Raw genomic sequence first — 20,941 nt, forward strand, 5'->3', positions numbered from 1 at the left:
ACTGGACGAAAAGTGCAGAGTTCCACTTGATCAGTAGCCGTGAGGTTAGACAGATGAAATGCACAAAGCTCAACAAAATGTTTTTGCGTAACATCCATTTTTAAATAACGCATACACACACATTCATTGAACTTCCAAGCGAAACAACCATTTTTATCATCATCGCAGGTGTGGTGTGATTTTTATCCGCAGGGCACGAGACCCACTTAGAGCAAAGCGCAACATCTGGTGAACCTCTTGATGGCGCCGAGGAGCCATTTGTGCAACATTTGTCGCCAAACTGCAAAGGGGGTGGACGGAGGTTGGATGCACAAACCCTGGGAAAAGCAACGCTTTGTCCATATAAGGCCGCGATCCATCCGCTTCCCTCTTCCTCCTTGCTCCCCTGCCTTTCTCAGACCGTCGGGATATTTACAGAGAGTTCCTTCCTTATTAGGAGCTCTGCTTGTTGTCTAGCCTGCAGGACAGTGATCCGCTACTTGGCTCTCATGAGATAAAAACTGATGGATCTTCACGCACAAAAGGTTAGAAGACTCCGTGCCTCATGTTGTCCACCCCCTGCAAGTAACACATCTTTGTCACTTAACTGTAAATACGTTTCTTTTCAGAACGACTGCTCCAGTGTGACCAAATGCCACGCTACTAAAAAAAGAACAATGCACAGGGTGCATGCGAACAAAAGCGCAGTCAACCAGGTACCCACAAATTACAAGTTAGGCAACGTGATCTAGACCATGTTTGGGAACGAGGGAATTCCATCGTGATGCTTAAGTCCTCTCCACGTACATCTAAAACCAGGCACTAGGTTTCTTTTAGGGTGCAGACATCCATTTTAATATATTAGAAATACATGTGAAGGAAGGCTACATGATGGTTTACTTCAAAAAAGGGTATGGAGGACTAATATTTATACACATGTAATATACAAAAAAAAACCTCTCTTGGAAGAGAAATTTACAATAAAAAACTATGACATTTATATTTTTATCAATGATAAAAAATACATTCATAGCTTTAACAGGCTTCAACTGAACAGCAATTGTTTTTATTGCTTTGCAGAGAATAAAGTGCCTTGACCTGGTTCTCTGGTCTTTTCATTTAAGAGCATGGAGTGTGTGTGTGTGTGTGTGTGTGTGTGTGTAGTAAAACAAACAAACAAACACATAGCAGTAAAGGGAGTGCGGGGGTGCATAGGTGGAGAGGTAGGTGGGTTCAAACACTTGCATGTAGTGAGAAGACCGCTTTTGGCTGAATCTTGAAGAAACCAACTTTTCCTGCCTGTTAACACGAGCTCAGGACGGCCAGCAAGACAAACGTGTGAATGTGAGATGCAATGTGTTCACAAAAATTAAATACCATGTGGGGGGAGGGGGGGGGGGGTTAAGACCAATCGGCCTCGTGCGGCATCAAAGACAGGTAGGAGTGTGCACGCCCCCTCCAATGTGGACATTTCTGCATCTGTGGGACCCGTCAGTCATGCAAAAATGCTTCCTGTGATAGACAACAAGGCACACAAAAGCCACTCCAGGCGTTTGAAAGGCACCACAAGCTAAGTCAACATTTGGCTGTCCCCCTCCTCTTGCTCTTTGGCTTTGGGTGGAATGTGTGTGGAGGGATTGAATGGAGGAGGAGGCAGAATATAAGGAGGGTCCCTGCTGTCTGTGGCTTGTCCCATCTCTGTCTATTTGGAGAGTTTGCTGATGACGCGGATCAGTGCTCCATTCTCATCTTTCAGCCGCTGGTTGTCTGCTCTCAGGTCACCCAGAACCTGGTGGTAAAAAGTCATATTTATTACGTTGGGATGGACACGACTCACAAAAAGTCAGGGGTAGTCAGCATTTGGGTGACATTTCAGTATGGACCTAAAAAGCACTACAACCTATTCAAGTGAAATTTAGTTCACCTTCTATAAAATTGACTACACAGCCACATGGTCTGTCTCAACCTGCTGATGACACTGACGCTATGCACAGTGGTTACTTTCTCACACGTTATTTGCTTCAGTTTGTCTGTTTTGACTAATACGGTTGTGTCTCATGGAGGTAACAATTTTAAAATTTTACATTCATTCTGCAAACTGTTTTTCCCTCATTCGGGTCATGGGTGAGACATACGTCTTTAGACCCCCCCCCCCCCCCTCCAGAGTTAGGGTTTAAAAAAAGTCTAAAAAAAAATGGCTGACCGTGAATGAGTGAAATAAACGTGTTCAATATTTACAACCAAAAACCTTCACATGTGAGGAAAACCGACTCCCAAGTCATGAGTAGGAATTGTGACGTGGAACAGAACGGAGCCAATCAAGAAGCCACCTGAATGAGGCTCTAAGAAATGGCTGTTGATTATTTATTAAAAAAATAAATCTGCTGTGAAATGAAGGACCCGTTCATAGAGATTATTTAAAACATGTTTTACAACGTGCAAATGTGTGAGTTTAACACATTAACTGATAAATCTGCAATACAGGTGAACCACTTTGAATGCGCTGGATGATCAACTGAAAAAAATAATTTCTGAATCAGCTCTTGGATTGTACTAGCAATGCGAGAAGATCTTCCCCAAAAATGTGTGTAAAAATGCTTCCTCTGGTAGGAATCGTCACTTCACCCCCAAAGTACAACGCACCGAGAATTTTCTAAAATGAATGACGGGATTCTGTGAAATCACCAGTGTGTGGTAACGCCTATAGCAATTTTGGATTTAAAAAAATTGCCTATAACTTGATAAGTTTCTCAATATGTCTTCTCCAAATGGCTGACAAGTTTCAATTGAAAATATCCGCCAATAAACTTGTATGGGCCAAAAGGGTTGTCCAAATCAAACATTTCAAACTTGACACAAATAAGCACAAATGGAACATTTGTTGAAAAGGGCAGCGTTTGTGAATTTGTTATGACTGGTTTTAGAGAAGTTCAAAGCACTAAATACACATTTTAGAAAATTCAACGATGGCAGCCATTTGTCACATTGCATGTTACACTTCAAAAGTGAATCAAATCCAGCTGAAAAACATGCCCACGAGGCCGCTGAACGGAACAAGCTAAAGCAAAGCTAACCAAGTGGTAGCATGCAAAGCGCACGCGAGTGCTCACCTTCAACTCCTCCTCCAGATCTGCCATCCGCCGCTCCAGCATTCTGCGGTCCTACAGTGTCAGGGAACACGCAAGGAGGAGTGCAAGTGACGAGGCACCGTCAAAGTTGAGTGAGCGGTGCCGAGTGGTTTTGGAAGAGGTGGAGTGTCAACAGTGAGAGCGGAGAAGTGGCAGTAGTGAGGCAGAGGAAGGCCACAAAACGAGGGGGGGGAAAAAAAAACGAGAACAGCGAGGATGCCGTACCTTTCTCTCGAGGTCCAGCAGAGCTGAACAGTCAGTGAGGCGCTCTTGTCTCTGGAATGGAACAAAGAGCGTAAACAATGATAGAACTTTGAGACTATCATATTAAGTGTCGGAATTACATGCACATGCTGATATTGTTGAAATATAGCGGAATCTTGGGTCAAAGGATAAGCATCCATCCATCCATTGTCCAAACCGCTTAATCCCCACTAGGGTCGTGGGGGTGCTGGAGCCTATCCCAGCCGTCGTCGGGCAGTAGGCAGGGGACACCCTGAACCGGTTGCCAGCCAATCGCAGGGCACAGAGACGAACAACCATGCACACTCACACCTAGGGACTATTTTTTAGCATATTTGCCATAATTCATAAACTACAATGATAAAGTTTGTAGGGAAATGCCCAATCGTTGAAATACATATAAACGCTTCAGCATATTGCAAGTAATGCTCACATGTAGAGTCACCTAGCATTGTGACAAACTGGTAGGAACGGAAGCGGATTCACTGGATTTGAGAGACAGCCAGAATTTGAACCCCCTCTAGTGTGTGGATGTGTTTCTTGCTTTGGCACCTGAGTGGCCTTTTCGAGATCAAGCCTGGTCTGGCTGACAATCCTCTGCGTGTCCTGCAGCTGAGACTGGAGCTGGCTGTTTTCTCTGGTCACCTCCTCAAAAAGCTGCAACCATGAGCACAGACACGTTTATAACAAGTGTAAAATAAATAAATAAATGAATGAAAAGAACTTGTTTGTTGACCTTTTTGAAATCCTTGCTCTCTCCACCCTCGTTACAGTGCACACTGGACCTGAGTGGACGAGAGTGGATGTGAGAGACGCATCCATTGTAGTGCTGACAGGAGGAGGAAACATATCAAAAGTATGAGTCATACCTGGAACCCGAGAGCTGGTCTGACTGTAAACAGAGGAGACAGGCCGACAAGTTATGAGTGGTGTCTTTAGTTAGGGGTCCGTTGAGACCAAAAAAATAAAAAATAAAGCACACGCACCTGCAGATCCAGCCGGCTGCTGGAGAATTCTTCTTCCCCGCTGGGATCATTGTCATCAAGCTTGAGATGACAGTATTTTTTTCAGTAAAACCCTTCCCAGGTGCTGTTATCTTTTCTATTCCATCAAGAACTAAATATACCTCCCCGCTCCTCTGGGCCTTCCTCCTGGCTCGAGCTTGTCTCCTCTCCCTGCGCTCCAAGGCCCATCGCTCAGTCTCGCACTCCCCGGCACTGGCCTCAGTCGCTGGAATGTAACCATTTGTTTAAAGCAAAGTACTTCACAAAGCTGAACAATTTAATTTGAATCGACATTGCAATGTAGCAGAATGCAATTTTCAAATCGTAAAAGCTGCTGTTTTGAGGATAAAAGCTTCAGCTTAAGTCAGGGGGCTTTTTTCAAGTCGATGTATATTTTATTTAAATATAGTGTTTAGATAAATTCAGTGCAGTCCACGTTTATATATCGCTTCATGAAATGTGACTTCTGTTTACGCCACACGTTTGCTAACATTTTGTGAAGTTGCAGTAAACGCTTAAAAGTCTAACTCATGGATTATTTTCCTTTATTTTAGCACTAGTGTAACCTAAGAGACCCAAACATTTATGCATAATATCGATTGTAATACAGATTTAAAATAATGGATGGGAAGGACTTTGGGAAGGGGGAAAAAAAAAGTCATAATCGCAATAATGTGTGTGTCGGGGTCATAGCACGCTCTCTACCTCTGCCGTCGGTGGTCTGAGGGCGCGGGGTGCCGGTGGGCTGCGTGAGACCCAACAGGTCGGACTTCTGCAGGCTTGCTATTCGAGACCTCCAGCTCACCTCCTGCAGGTCCGAGTTTTCATGGCATTGTTAGGTCACATGACATGAAGTGCTGCGTTGAAAACTGCTTATTCAACAAGAAAACCGTCTCACCCCTTCCTCTCCCTTCTTAGACTTTGCCTCTTTCTCCTTCTCATCTTCCTCCTTTTCTCTCACTCTGTTGTGTTGCTTCATGGTCTTCTCAGCTTCCTGCAAGTCTGTCAGCGTCACCCCCTTTTGATCAAAGAGTGACATTAGCCTAAGACTCCATAGCTAGAGGTGCCATCATGTATCCTGTAGTCTTTTGAGCTGCAATGTACCTGAGTGGAGCGACGAGACTGCCGTGCGTGTCGCGAGCGAGCTTTCCTCTGTGCCTCTGCCTCCTCATCCCGAACTGGTGTTAGATAGGACCTAAACATGACAAAAAAAAAAAAAAAAAAAAAAAAAAAAAAAATCGGGTTAATCGCCAATGTAGCACCAAGAACACGGTTCAACGGATTATTATGTTCACTCACTTTCGCCGTTGCTTGGTCTCTGATTCGGGGCCGGTTGTGTTCTGAGGATTGGAGCTGGTGTCCAATGTTGACTGATCCTTAGTCTGTTCCTGAGGAAGTCTAAAGATATATAGATATAAAAACATGTTCTGACATCACGCTGAGGTGAAGATATTTCCTCTTAGTCCAGCTGCGATCCTACATATACACATGACAAGTTTTTAGAAGACTCAAGCATGAGAAAGCAACAGGTGGTGCTCTAACTCCTCACTAAGGGTCATATTGGCAATTAAAGTAGGGTACCCACAGAGTAGGGCTGCACGATATTGGAAAAAACATGCGATATGGATGTTGACTACAGCGATTTTTCAACTTTTAACATGTACCGGTACCATGGGAAAAATATTTTTTATCAAATGAAAACGACCTTTTTTCATGCGGCAAAAGAATCAATGTACTCTCGGCTAATTGTAATTCCACTAGGTTAATTTCCAACTATTGGGTGGTGGTGCGCATTTAAGTTGCATCTGACTGGTCAACGTCAGACAAAAGCACACAATTCCCTAAAATAAATAAATAAATATCGCATGTCTCTTTGGCACATGCACAATCCATAGGTCATTACCTTGACAGATTTTTTATATACATTGTGCAGCCCTAACAAAGCTATTTTTAATATACCTTACACATGAAGAGGATCATATCACCATGCTTACTGCTCCAACTGTGCATCTTGTACTCAAAGATGACCAACACAGCACTCTATGCACGTCAGTCGTAATACCCAAACTGACCTTTGAGAGGCAGCATGACGCCATAGGACATTTATACCACTTCGGGAGGAGGAGGAAAAAAAATAGAAATTCACCCCCCCCCAAAAAAGTACCGGTAATCAGAAAAGATGACAACTGTTAGCTTGTCTGGTAACTACAGTATATTGCGATTGAAAATTGTCATTTTTATTGCAGTGAATGACTTGGGACACATTGTACTAACATTGACCGCAGCCCGTTGCTTCTCTTTTTGTGTCTGGCACCCGCACAAGCTTCTTAATTGTACAGTGTTTCATGTCACAATCACAGTGTGCGGCTCTGATAGAATTCGTTACATTAATACAGACGGGTTTAATAATTTCGATCATCAGCTCAGCAGGGAGGGAAAAGAATTCTCAGACTTCGCACCCCCCACGACAAAAACTATAGCTCAAGCCTATGGAAGATTCAATACACACCTCGGTGCCAAAGCACTGTTAAGGCGACTGAGTCCAGATGTGCTTGTTCCTGTGCTACTTGAGTTCATACTGGTTTCATCCAGTCTCCTTCCATAAGAAGAGCTGTAAATAAAACCAAAATAAGACCTCTAAACTGAAGCACACACAAGATGTGATAAGGTGCATCACTATCAAAATAAGCACGAGCACTGCACACAAATATAGGCCGGGTGTCCATGACCAACCTGCGGGGCAAACAGGGGTTGGAGCTAGTGAGATCATTCCCTGATTGGCTGTGAAGGCGGCGGGTGTAGGACGAGCTACGACTCAGCCAACTGACAGAGACGAGGTGAACAATGGGGACGAATGCGGTGAGAAAAAAAAATGAAAAAAGCGTGCTGGTCACAAGTGCAGGAAAGCGTAGGAGTAAAGACTAACCTGTTGGAGTTGTCAGAACTACTGTCGGGAATACTAAAGAGTCTCCTTGTTGGAATAGGTGGAACCCGGGCAAGTCTTGGTTCCTGTGAAGAACAGATGATTTGTTTAGAAAACAAGAACAGTGGGCAAAGATGGACAAAGACCGAGTCTGCATTTCATACCTTGGGCTCAGTCTCAGAGCTGAGACGGGGACTGGAGGCTGAGCGGGTCATCCCTAGGCCTGACTCTGGAGGTTTGTTCTGGTCTGGGATGGAGTCAGACAGACCAGCTGAACCCAGAGTCACCGAGCTGCCCGCCTTCCTCAGCGATGTTCTCCACGAACCCGGAGCCTCAGAGACGACGGGTTTGCCTGGCTCCTGTTGAACAAGCTAAAACATTCGTATTGCATTCATAAAATGTATACGGAGAACACAATTGTTTCTGCATGTAGCAAAAATCCTTTTGAACTCTTAAAAAACCAAGCTTGGTTGATGGTTACATTCAAATAAGTCTATTTGAGCCCTCCAATTCATGAAGTTGAAGGCAAACTAAAATTATCCACTTGCGGCAAACCAAAAATGTTGCCTGCCTAAAAAAAAGGACCATTTGAATTAACCCTTTAAAATACATGGTAGATTTTCAAAATAGCCAATTAGTCAAGTCACATTTATTTATACAGCCCTTAAACACAAATTCTCAAAGGGCTCATTAGAATGTTATCTTATCTGCTAAATGTGATTTATGCCCCTTGAACTTAAGCATACAGCACACTTTTGTGTGTGTGTGATGCTTTTTAATATAACTTTATTTGGCACGTACCAATAAACATTGTTTTCTTCAGAAACTTCTCATTCATATTTGTAGCCACTCATGATGCATATTTTGAGTGGGAAAATGTAACATTTTATTTTAATGTTACAATCCATCCATTTTCTGATCCGCTTATTCTCACAAGGGTCGCGCTGGAGCCTATCCCAGCAGTCTTCAGGCAGTAGGCAGGGTACACCCTGAACTGGTTGCCAGCCACTCACAGGGTCACACATTGATAAACAACCATCCACACTCACACCTCGGGCCAATTTAGAGTGTTACATTAACCTGCCACGCATGTCTTTGGAATGTGGGAGGAAACCGGAGTACCCGGAGAAAACCCACTCAGGCACGGGGGGAAAACATGCAAACTCCACACAGGAAGGCCAGAGCCGCAATGGAACCCTATACCACTGCACTGTGAGGCCGATGTGCTAACCAGTTGAGCACAATAATCAAACTTTGAATTACATGACTAAAAAACACAAAAACAACACCACCTTATTTTCTCAAGTCACAGAGCAGCACAGCAGAAGGATGGGGGGAAGCCACAGGTTGTAGACCGATGTCCTAATATAAATAACTGCACATTGTACCTTTTTGACTTGGTTTCCAGTGGTGCCGACTGGCATGGCAGTCGGAAGGAGGCTGCTGGTGTTGCGTTTGTTGTTCAAGTTGTTTATGATCTCTCTGTTTTTTGCTTTTTCTGCACTCATGCAAAGGTTAAGGATTAGATAAATCTCATGAACAGCAATTTAATTCATAGGTGGAAAACTTCTCTCACCAGACTCTGCGTCACTCTCCGATTCGCTCTCCTCCTCCGAGCTGGAGCTGCTGGAGGCTTTGGGCTGACTTTGCGACAGGCTCCGTGAGGCCCGGCCTTCGTCCTCCTCGTCCTCCGTGGGGCTGCTCTGCAAGGCAGGTGGCGGGTGCTTCTCCCGCTCATGGAGGCAGATTTTTTCCTTGCTGCTCATGCGCGAGATTGAAGTCCTGGGCGAGAGGAGACACAGGTGGCATGCCGAAAGCTAATCAGTTCCATGTGCAGCCAATTACAAGAAGCACTCACCAATCAACACATGTGAGACTTAAGCTGGTCAAGCACAGTAAAACTTCACTGCGCAACAACCTCATTAAGTACAATTGGATAGGATCGCCAATTCTGACTTTAAAGATGATTATGCTTACTGTGGATTTACATTATATATTATTCGTTTTAAAATAAACAGTTTGTTGTGGGCACCACTGCTAACTAATGGCTCACACGTCTGCCTCACTGTCACGAGATTCTTGAGATCATTTGTCCATGTCAAAATAGTTCCGATGTTGAATCTTTACCAGTAGTACGTCATATGTCAACATGGTATGAAATCTTATTCAATATTTAGGACTTTACTTGTCAAAGGGTTGATGAAACCCAGAGCACATAATTGTGCAATCAAAATCCAAGACAAAATCCAGAAGTCCAGTGAAATACGTTGTAGTTTATATTTTTAACTATCGTTGCTAATGCACAATTTTAATCCAGCTTTTGCATTTGTTGACAATGGATACAGATGCACCTTAAAAAAATAAATAAATAAAATAAAAAGACAATTCAGACAATTCCTTTGGCTTCATCCTCGGTTTATGCACTGGCACGAACTGTGGCGTTATAAAAGACAGGTGTATGCCTTCCCAAATCATGTCCATTGAACTGAATTTACCACGTGGACTCCAAATAAATTGTAGGAACTTAATTCATTTAAGATGATCAGTGGTAACCTGATGCACTTGAGCTAAATTTCTAGCTTCAATGAAAAGGCCATGAATACTTATGATCATGTGATTTCTGAGTTGAGTTATTTTTAATACATTTGTAAACAATAAATACAACTTTTTCATGTCGTAATTAAGGGGTATTGTGTGTGTGTGTGTGTGTGTGAATTTTGAGGAAAAAAGCAATTCCAGTTTAGAATGAGGTTGTAACATAAAATGTGGAAAAAGTGAAGCACCGTGACTACTTTGTCAATGCGCTGTGCGCAAGACGTAAATTCAGTGACTTGAAGAGGCCTGCACAACAAAGCAAGTCCAACCTGTTCATGAGATCTTAGCTGACTCAATACCTTCATGGTAAAGCACTGTCACAACTGGTTAGCATTTAGGATGAGTCGACTCAGGTTTGTGTGCATGTTCACATGAAATATGATATGAAAAATATGGGAAGATCAGGTACCACCTACGTCACCCAGTGTGGACAAATCATATTGTTTATCAAATTTGAAGCAATACAACACAGGCGAAGTTACAGTAGTCTTGCAATGTTGGAAACGGGCAATGTTTACGAACCATTCATTTGGACTGAACAAGTGGTTTAATGTCTAACAAATCTTTCCATATCTTACATTTTTCACTATTTTGTTAATGGATAAAGCTCTCCCCCCTTGACCTGAAATGAAACACCATCCAGAGTTCTTCTGATGCAATTTGTAGGACTGAGAAGTCTCTACAAATGAACATAATATCAATTGCTATGCTATTTTAATATTCTTCTTCATTTGTTTATTAAATAGGCTAAACCCAATCCAATGTAGGACAACCTTTTGTATTTCTTTTCTGTGGGACCTTAATCCTCCTTTGTCATGGTTTGATGTGGGTCATGTTCAATTTGGAGTTTTACAATATGCTGTAGCCCCCCCCTCCCCCAGGCCCACATAAATAAATAATAGCTGTGTACTGTAAATGGCCCCGAGGCTGGATTTAGGTACCCCAGGATTAGAGTGGAATGGTTTCTGAAAAAAACATTTCAAGGGACCCCCCCCCCCATTCTCAGTGCACTATTTACATTCGTCTTCGCATGACCATGGAAGACTCAGCAGTGCCTTTCTGGTGCGGCGTATACTGTACACCATTAGCTCCGTGCATCACACATCCCCCCCGCCCCCTCTACATTATGTCTCAGTATGGCTCCAAATTAAATCCAAACTGCTTCCATGCAGTACTGTTATCAGGAAGCCTAAACACATTACTGTTAAACAAACAAACCCGAGAATGGTGTTCATGCTTGTCTCAACCTACTATTTTTATTTCTACCATGCTAATAATAAACTAAATTTGAGCCATATAGCACTTTTCTCAACACCCATAGACACTCATAGTGCACGCAAACAGAGACAAGAGGGGGGGGGGGGGGGGCCTGGGTGGATGCAATGGCATTGAAGCAGTCCTTCCGCGGAAGCTAGCAACATCTAGCTAGCAGGCCCAAGCTAGGTCCCAGCCAGCGAGTGTGACCACAAAACCAGAGAGCTCGCTGGCAATAGCGTTAGCGATTACTCCCATTTTCATTCTATGAAAATGCGAAACGTTACTTTGGTTTGCAATGTTTTGGTTCACAAACAGAAGTCATGGAACGGATTACATTTAGCAAGCAGAGGACTCTCTTTCTTAAAGACCTTCACAATATTCATCATTGGGGTTGTAGTTTGCCGCAGTGTCGAGCAACACTGTGTCATACAGAAAGTTGTTTCTCATATTTTAGTTGCCATATTTAATAATGCCTCTACTGGTAGAGGCATAAATTTAGATGCATCTCTTGTGTTGGATCTCATTAGCACTCTTGTGGTCGACGAGTGCCGTTACTCAGGTTCATTTTAGGTATGTGCCCGCACAACGCCACGGCAGCAAGCCAGCAGGCAAATGACACTAACCTGCGTGTGCGTACTGGTACAGTGGAGGTTTGCAGGCTGGTCTCGATGACAGGAGTCTGTTTCTCTTTCTCGGTGCGTAGCTGAAGAGGAATATAAACATACATAAACACAGAGGACATTCGGAGCTCGAGCATTATCAGTCATATCAGTTTCATCTGACAGAATAAGAGTTGTGTCGCCTGCGGGCGGGCACACTCACTGCATTCTGTTTCTTCTGCAGCTCCTCCAGTGTGTCCACTAGGTCCTCATCAGCAACATCTAAAGGTGTTTGGCCCTACAAGGACATTCACAGCGCAGGGTGGGTCCTAAGCAAAGGCTTCACACGTCAGGTGGTAAATGTCGAGGAAAGATTGCTTGTAAACTGCTCACCACGTTGTTGACAGCATTCATGTCACACATGTGGTCTGCCAGCAGCGTGCACACCTCCTCCTGCCCCCAGTGGGCAGCTGCATGCAGGGGTGACCAACCATCGACATCCTGGCAGTCCACATCCACCCCACATTCGAGCAGCACCCTGGTCCACGGGAGACAAAGGGAGACCACATGAAGAACTCAAGAGGGCCAGAACACAGGTTTTGAGCCGCGCAAACAGAATCTCACTTTAAAACTTCGATGTATCCTTTGGCTGCCGCAACATGCAGAGCTGTTGCCTTCGTGTTTGGGTGAGGGGTCAGAATGCTGCCACCTTCTCGCACCGCCTTGGCATCCTGAAGCATGATCCTCTCCTCCTCTTTTCGGGCCTGGTCCACATCGATACCTACAACGTGAACATAAGCACACAATTCAGTTCAAGCAATGACTGAATACATCCATTTCCAACCTGTCAATAAACAGAGACCAACATACCATAATCAACTTTCAATGACTAACTCCAGGCTTCAAATAAAGAACTGATTGTAAATGTGGTGAGGGATTATGTCATTCAGAGTCCAATACAAAAACAACATATCGTTATCCAGTGTGGGCAAAAATCAGTTCCCTCTTCAGGCTAGCAGTGCAATTTTGTTGTTAGTCACGACACGATTTTGCGAACTTCACATGAGCCGTGATTGGTTGTGCCCTGAGCACATGTGATGTAATTTTCAGCCAACGGCAAGTGGCAAAATGTGTTTTTGAAGGTGTTCATTCTTAATGAAAAATAGTGAAGTTGTCAAAATCATGATAGACAAAATATTAACTTTAAACTGCTGAAAATCGCTATAAAAGTAAAGTATCCCTTTAAGATTTAGTGCCTTTCCACACAACCACAATTTCACACACGTCTGTATTTTAATATCACTTGCTTTCATTACTAAGGACACAAGTTTGTTATGATCTGACAATTATGATATCCGGAATGGATATTCTGTTTACGCCATGTTGTATTTATAAGATGCAGCATCACACAACAACAAAAAAATCCATTTGTTCTCTAAGATCGTGGCAACAAGGGAAAAAGAAGCAACGGGGCCTGGGGTCTGCTGTTCCATCCCTAAGAAACTCAGCAACATTTTCTTCTTGCCCAAAAACCACAGTTTTCACAAAAAGTGAACAAGTACTCCACAATAGCCAGACTTAATTTGGCAAACATTTGACATCAGTACATGGACATTATTTATAATTATGACAACAACTCATAATTTTGCCATTGTCTACCCGTCTTCACATCATTATAACCACATGGTGTCATGTCAGCACATCACCTTGCTTTTTGATTTCTGCTTTCAGCAGTCTCTCCATGGGGTCCTCCGTGGCCACGTCAAGAGGAAGTTTCCCTTCGCAGTTCACCGCTCCGACGTGGGCACCGTGTTCTATCAAGTACCTTCAAAAAGACACACAAACAAGTCACCCATGTGTGAGGCTCACCAGAACTAGCTGGCTCTACCCCAACGTGGATGGACTAAGTGGGTTCAAGACTCACTTGGCAATCTGGAGGAAGCCAGAAGACGCCGCGGCGTGCAGGGGGGTCCAGCCCTCGTTGTCGCCTGTGTTGACGTTGCTCCCGCTCTCCACCAGAAACTGAACCATCTCTGCGTTCTCATCGATACAGGCCTGTCAGAGGACAAACACGTAATGCTTTGTTAAGAAGATACAGAAGTGTGTGTTGGTCATGGGGACATTTTAGTTTGTTGCTAGAAGAAAAAAAAAAACCCTAATCTTAAAACCCATCTATAAAAATAATCTTGAAACACATAAACAATAAATGCTGTGACTCTTTGTTTTGTCTACTTTCAGCGAAGCGGGCTGCAAAAAGCCTTCGAGTACATTGCAAAACAACAAGTCGCATGAGTGAATGAGCAAATCTAGGGTTGCTGTTCTTCCCAATTTCACACCATGACATTGTGAACTGTTATGTTGTCATTTATATTTGTAATTGAAAAATGTAAATTCCACGAGCTAAGGCAATGTTGTGGCAGTGGCCTAAAGAATAATTACTTCACAATCCATCCCCGTCTCTTCTGGTGTTCCCCAGGGTTCTGTCCTAGGTCCGCTCCTTTTCATTGTCTACCTCCTTCCGCTCGGAAACATTTTCCGCAAATTTGGCTTACACTTTCACTGCTTTGCGGATGACACCCAGCTCTACCTCTCCAGCAAACCCGACGCTTCTCTCCCACCCTCATCCCTCTCTCACTGTCTCTCAGAAATCAAATCTTGGTTCACCCATAATTTCCTCAAGCTAAACAGCAATAAAACTGAACTCCTACTCGTCGGTACCAAATCCACTCTAAACAAAGCCGACAGTTTCTCCCTCATAATTGATAATGCCACTATATCTCCTTCCCCCCAGGTGAAGAGTCTGGGTGTCATCCTTGACAGTTCACTATCCTTTCACTCCCACATCAATAATATTACCCGGTCCGCTCATTTCCACCTTCGCAATATAAACCGCCTCTGTCCCTCACTCACTCCTCACACCACTGCTATCCTTGTTCACAGTCTCGTCACTTCCCGTATTGACTACTGTAACTCACTCCTCTTCTGTGTCCATCAAAAATTCCTCCATAAACTTCAACTTGTTCAGAATTCAGCAGCCCGGATCATCACGAGAACCCCCTCCTTCCATCATATCACCCCCATCCTCCGACAGCTCCACTGGCTTCCTGTCAAACTTAGAATCAACTTCAAATTACTTCTCTATACATTCAAAGCCATCCATAACCTTGCGCCCCCCTATCTGTCAGATCTTCTTCAAATCTCCATTCCCTCTCGCTCACTCAGGTCCTCATCCTCCCTCCACCTTTTTCTACCCTCTGCCCGTCTCAGTACAATGGGGTGCAGAGCCTTCAGTCGCTCTGCCCCCAAACTCTGGAACTCACTTCCTCCCAACATTCGTAATATTGACTCTCTTTCCATATTCAAAACCCAGCTCAAAACCCACCTATTCAGACTTGCCTACCCGCCTTAAATCTTTCTTTCTTTGTTTATTATTTTATCTGTGTTTTACTATTGCTCTTGGTTGTACAGTGTCCTTGAGTGTTATGAAAGGCGCTTACAAATGTGATGTATTATTATTATTATTAATAATTAATTAGAATAATTAAATAGAGCTCCTGTATTAGAAATCATTAGATTGTGCAGAATAATATAGACTGTGAATAATGTGACAAATTGTAGATTTGGTAATGACAAGTTGTTCTAAGGCGGCCCGGTGGTCGAGTGGTTAGCGCGTCGACCTCACAGTGCAGAAGTCGTGGGTTCAATCTCGGCTCCGGCCTCCCTGTGTGGAGTTTGCATGTTCTCCCTGGGCCTGCGTGGGTTTTCTCCGGGTACTCCGGTTTCCTCCCACATTCGAAAAACATGCATGGCAGGCTGATTGAACACTCTAAATTGTCCCTAAATGTGGGTGTGAACATGGATGGTTGTTTGTCTCTGTGTGCCCTGTGATTGGCTCGCAACCGGTTCAGGGTGTTGTCCCCCACCTACTGCCCGAAGTCGGCTGTGATCGGCTCCGGCACCCCCCGCGACCCTTGTGAGGGTAAGCGGATCAGAAAATGGATGAAGTTGTTATAACCTTTGAGCCTTTTCTATGTGCTGCTGCAAATCGCTTTTAAGCCCATTCTGCACTGCAACTTTCAACCTCCTATACATCTGTATATCTCCTCTTTTGTTTAACTTTAAATTTCCTTGTCATCATATCTCACTACATAAACTTGATGTTGTGTAATGCAATGTATAATGCAAAGTTTCGACCTTAAAATCCTGTCGTTTGTTTTAAAATACCCTGTTTTGCTTTTACAATCTGTCTGGATCCTTTTTTTTTTTGTGCAGCACATTGAATTGTCTGGTGCTTTACAAGTGAAAATACCTTGCCTTGAACCAAAAACCCTCTGGAAACTGCTTTGCACATCTTGCCTGCCCAAAAGGTCAATAACACAGGAAGTGCCGTCACCGAGTTGCAATGTCATTGATTAGAATAAAGTGCCTCAACATCTGTTGAATGAGTTTGATGGGATTCCGTTTTTTGTTTTTTTTTGCCACGTAACATTTTGTCAGCATTTCACAAATCTGAGTCATGTAACAATGGCGACAATCCATGCAGTCTGGCCTCAGTAGTTGGCAGTCTTGAGTTTTAGTTGACTCCATGTGTTGTCAGCCCTCAAAAGCATGAGGCAACAGCTCAACATGGGTCTAAAAGTAGTGATTATAAGATTGTGTTGTCACCCCGGGAGCCGCATTTTACTGTTGTCGCTAAATCGTGAACTCAGGCGTGCAGTAACGAGCTACAGTTGTAATTTCTCAGGTAACTTTTTGGATACATTTCAATTGTTAGAGTAATTTTAATGCAATATACTTTTTGCTTTAACTTGAATATTTTTGTTAAGAAGAAATCAATATGAGACACTACCCCATGTATATATGATTGCTTGCACAATCTATTTTGTTTCATCAGAGAAACCTGTCACATGATATGACTGTTTCACCAATCCAGCCAAGACCCGATGTTTTTTTTTTCATTCGCTGTTTGCATCACCCATTCAGAGGACATGCTCTTGGTATTGTGAATTGCAACTGACAGAGGCTTGCATTTCACAGCAATTTTTCTTTCCTGATGGGCTTTGCATTCATTTCATTGTTGAAGGTTCTGACATGATGCAAACGAACGTTTGAGCAGCACTTGATACCTTGAAAGAGAAATTCATAATAAATCTATCATAAAATCTTACCGGTGAAATGCGAGTGGTTGTACCTTTCCTCCCAGACTTATTGGTACAACCCTTGGCCACACACTGCGGCGTTTTTGCCGCAGGAACAGAAAATAATGTGAAAACACTGCAGAAAAATCAATGTATTCAAGTTGGGCGCACTTAGCAAGTGGTAACATAATATGGCCGTCGGTGGCTTCACTTCTCACGACGGTGAGTCAGCGGGATTGTTAGTCAATTCATATAGAAGTCTGCGGGTTTTACTAACATGCACTTAATAGTACGTTTTAGTAACTTTAGATTTGTTTAAAATGTGGGAGGGGTAAACAAGGTATACTGAAGATAAGATGTAAAAACGGGGATTCGGTAACTGAGCATAACTGAGAATTCTTATACCGCCCAGCAAGTAAGTAGCCTACATTGTGTGCCATTTGTGACCTTAAAATGTCATGTCAGTGATTTCATAAGCCGAGGACTTCATCTATGTTTCTGCAACTTGTCTGCAACCCCAATTTTGGGCCAGTCGAGACTCGGTCGACGTGAGCACCCCGCACTGTTGCTCTTTAGCAGGTTCTCACTGCAGCCACGCTGAATCTTGCTCATCAGGCCGTCTTAAGCCTCCTAAGAGGCTTTGCTTTTGGGCTAAATCACAAAGCTGTTGCAAGCTTTTGTCCTCATATTTGTATTTCCAATCAAGCCTGCCAGTTTGGTGTATCGAATAAAAGATCTCCAGATGGGCAGCAGTGTGAGTAATCAGGCTGAATAAATGAACAGAGGGTGCTTGAGGCACCCTTGTGTGTTTCGAGCCTCCTTGCCCTCGCTCATCAAGTGACTCATTGTGGAACGCGCCTTGGACAACAGCAGCTCCTGCTGTTGGAAGAAAAGTTTTCCATTTCCTCATCTTGAACTCCCCAAAGTACCCTCTATGGGGAATTGGAGAGTGGGGGAAAAGAAGGCGGAGGAGGGGATGGCAGAGGGAAGAGAAATGGCGGAGAAGACATGAAGGCTTTGGATGGAGGAGACGGAAAGTTTGGAGTGTGTGCGACTATATTTAATTCTGGTCGCTCGGCAACTGATGAGCAACACTTGGAGAAAGGGATGGAGCACAGCGGTGGGACCACACTGGCTGACGTGTGTGATTCAACCAAAAGAGGGCACGTTTTGCGGAATATTGTTGGCACACACAATCTGCACCATACAAGTCAGTCAGAAGGCAGGAACACCGCTTTGCACCCTGAGCATGACATCATCGGGTGCACACAAGCCAGCAAATGTGGGCTAGAACAATCTTTGAGGGTGCAGACACTTAGAGTGATTTTATAGCTAATTTACAGCTTATCTGTGATTAATTTGCCAATGGATATGCATATGTGTGCATATGTTTTGTACTGTACGTGTGGATAGATATTTGCGGATATGTGTACGCATATGTAAACAAAAAGTTAGTTGTAGGGGTGCACCGATCAATTGGCAGGGCCAATTGTCTTAATTTGGGGGGAAATCTGTGATTGGTTAATTCCTTAACATAAAACCAATGTTGTTCACCGCTCTCATCTCCCTCCACAGGGGTCTGAAAAATTCAGCCACAGTCTCCTGCAGTGAGCTGACAAACTGGCTTTTCATTTTTATTTGAGAGAACTACATGTGCAGTTAAAACAACCGGTTTGTATTGTTTCGCAGGTACTGTTCAATGGTTGGAACATTAAAAACATTAAAAATCGTGGATGGGTCAAAAAATTATCAGCGCACCTTGAGTTGGTAATATAACATTTTAGTATTGCTGAGAGTTTTGGGATTGGCTGAATTGTTGTATGTTTTGGCTTTGAAAATAAATAATAATAAAAAGACTGACAACAGCTAAAAAAAGACTTTACAGCTAAATCCATGCTTGTGGGGGGACTTTTCAGGCAAATGGTGTGTTTATGACATGATGCATGGCAGTAAAAGGGGAAACGGTGCATCACTGAGGGCTGGTGTGACAGTTGAGTATTTCCAGAGTGCTTCTGGAACAGAACAACGGCAGCATTTGTCTTTAAACTCAAGGATTTTTTTTAAGAATATAGTATATATGTTGCTTTAGATTATCAAAGTGTGATTCCAAACCAGAGGGATCGAACCCAATCTGACTTAAAGGGTCTTAAACTTCAGTGGCAAAAAAAGAAAAAAAAAAGAAAATTATCTTTGCCAGTGATGTATAGTGACAGGCAGAACAATCAAATGTCCTGCCAACTTAGATCTTTATCTTCAGTGCTGTGCATAGATGGCAATTGTCTGTTTAAATGCTGTGACTTTTCTCATTTTAAATATATGCCGTGGCTTCGAAAATCCCTAAGAATAGTGTGAAAAAAATATTTCAGTCAGCTGGTAAAACAGGTCACTGAATCCAATCAACCAACTCACTACATTAGGAACTTGTCACGTCCAAAAAGTCCAACTAAATCTTCGTTGGCTACAAATGTGACGTTAAAGGACTAACAATGAGACAAAGTGTTCAAGCAAGACACATATGGCGCTGCAAATGACGATTTTTTTAACACAACCCAAAGAGAACAAAGTGATGGACTGAAGTTTAAGCGCCACTAGCGGCTAACGGAAATGTTTCGATTAGCCCAGCTGTACACTCTCCCCGTCTCACACACAGGCGCGCGCTATCAACGTCGTTTCTCCCACTTTGCAAATGTTATGTTCAAAGTTTCCAGACTGACTCGACCGACCTGGTGGAGCGCCGTCAGCCCGTCTTTGTTGGCGTGGGCAATGTCAGCTCCCTGGCGCAGAAGCGCCGCCACCTCCTCCTGGTCCCCGGCGGAGCAGGCTGCCATAAACACGGCTCCCTGGGCGAAGCGGACCCTCGCCCGCCGAGTACCCGAGCTGCTCGCGGTATACCGAACTTCCGAGTCCGTCCGGTCTGTCTCCGAGCCCAGCCATCGCTGCAGCTGATCCTGCCGTCGCTGTTTGGAAGATTCGGACCGGGACTGGTCAGTTGCCGCCATCTTCCCTTGTCTGTGCCGGACCAAATCAGCTCATGGTGCGGGAGAAGTTGCTTGGATGGACTTGGGAGCCTCTCCCGGGGTGCGCCCCCTGGTGGAGAGACGCCCCAAGTGACGCTGTTGAAAGTTGACGACAAATTTATGAGTGGCAGTCGGGTGTTGCATTCATAGCACCTCGGAAATCCTGAAATTCTACTAAACGGTCTTTCTAATAAAAAAGTACAACCCTTGAAATCAAGGGCGTAGCTAGCCACCATATCAAAAGTGCGGCAGACAATATTTTCAAGAGCAAATTATCTTCTCATATTTAATGCCTGTAAAAAGTTTGCAATCAACTGAATTTCTCAAAGTCCTTTCAAAGGGGAAATAAAAATAAATTCAACTTTAAACGTCGCTCCACATCAGCAGCAGCTGTACAGAAATCATCAAATAATAAATATTAGGGAGAGACAGGTAGCTAGCCCACAACAGCCTTATTTCAGTGTATCTGAAATGAATACCAGCCACTTGTACTTGAGACAACAACATAAAAAAATATGGTAGTACACCTTGACAGTAGTTGGTGCAACACTGTAGCGTTTTGACCCATTTTAATCATGTGCGTCAGAAAGAAAGGTCTTTGCTCATCATTATCTTCATTATTTGAATTGAAATTTGATCTATTTGGCGTACTGATTGTAACAGTAGCCTATTCAGGATCAGTGAGTCCTCAAGAGTGAATACTGACACTGGTAAAACTCCCACCCCCTCCAGGCCACCCTGACAACACTGGGCAGTCAGAGACTGATGCACCGGCTCTGCAAGAAGGAAAGGTACCGCCGCTCATTCCTGCCGACTGCTGTCAAGGTACTGAATAGACGCCCCTGAAAACCTGGACTCACCCCCACTCACCCATTTTAAATAGCAAAGCCACCTTATGCAGCATATATACAGTTGCATATATGCTTACGGTATATCTTATATTTCATATCTTATATTGCATTCTGTACCGTTTACATTTCATTTTTTAAATTTTGTGCATGCAAATACTTAATATTTTTCTACTTTCTTCCCTCCAAATTTTGCTGCTGTAAATTGTG

At 43.6% G+C, this 20,941-nt stretch overlaps 1 protein-coding gene and 1 long non-coding RNA gene across 7 annotated transcripts; one reads left to right on the forward strand and one right to left on the reverse strand.

Annotated features, from left to right (window-relative positions):
* The first annotated feature begins 227 nt into the window (after nt 1-227).
* LOC147206332 (uncharacterized) lies at nt 228-1,081 on the forward strand. The gene is made up of 2 exons (XR_015100737.1): nt 228-524; nt 609-1,081. It is a non-coding gene; the product is annotated as an uncharacterized LOC147206332 (long non-coding RNA).
* LOC147206333 (protein phosphatase 1 regulatory subunit 12A) lies at nt 807-19,963 on the reverse strand. Of its 6 annotated transcripts, none has more exons than XM_086109527.1 (25): nt 19,590-19,963; nt 13,653-13,783; nt 13,435-13,553; nt 12,353-12,509; nt 12,122-12,266; nt 11,952-12,026; nt 11,753-11,832; nt 8,854-9,059; nt 8,666-8,775; nt 7,442-7,636; nt 7,281-7,363; nt 7,088-7,177; nt 6,864-6,965; nt 5,654-5,752; nt 5,459-5,549; nt 5,253-5,372; nt 5,060-5,162; nt 4,477-4,580; nt 4,337-4,396; nt 4,220-4,242; nt 4,087-4,135; nt 3,903-4,007; nt 3,333-3,383; nt 3,090-3,140; nt 807-1,768 (listed from the first exon to the last, which is right to left on the reverse strand). In XM_086109527.1, the coding sequence occupies exons 1-25, from the start codon at nt 19,863-19,865 to the stop codon at nt 1,682-1,684; spliced, it is 2,712 nt and encodes a 903-aa protein (XP_085965653.1). In that variant the 5' UTR covers nt 19,866-19,963; the 3' UTR covers nt 807-1,681. The 6 variants fall into 6 exon arrangements, with proteins under 6 accessions (XP_085965653.1, XP_085965652.1, XP_085965650.1 ...); XM_086109526.1 differs by having other exon boundaries at nt 7,442-7,648; XM_086109524.1 differs by lacking the exon at nt 4,220-4,242 and having other exon boundaries at nt 4,087-4,179.
* Between the last annotated feature and the right edge of the window lie 978 nt (nt 19,964-20,941).

Source organism: Hippocampus guttulatus, chromosome 4, assembly GCF_054856545.1.
Source record: "Hippocampus guttulatus isolate MCC_2025c chromosome 4, RoL_Hgut_1.0, whole genome shotgun sequence".
In the NCBI taxonomy this organism is placed as follows: Eukaryota; Metazoa; Chordata; class Actinopteri; order Syngnathiformes; family Syngnathidae; genus Hippocampus; species Hippocampus guttulatus.

Bases quoted from the DNA above. Each gene is read 5' to 3' on its own strand.
- LOC147206333 (XM_086109523.1), bottom strand. From the start codon at position 19,865: ATGGCGGCAACTGACCAGTCCCGGTCCGAATCTTCCAAACAGCGACGG. The intron at 5,550-5,653 runs GTGAGTGAACAT...TGTCATGTTTAG, and splicing joins GAGACCAAGCAACGGCGAAA to GTCCTATCTAACACCAGTTC. The intron at 3,384-3,902 runs GTGCCAAAGCAA...GTTCCATTCCAG, and splicing joins ATCTCGAAAAGGCCACTCAG to AGACAAGAGCGCCTCACTGA.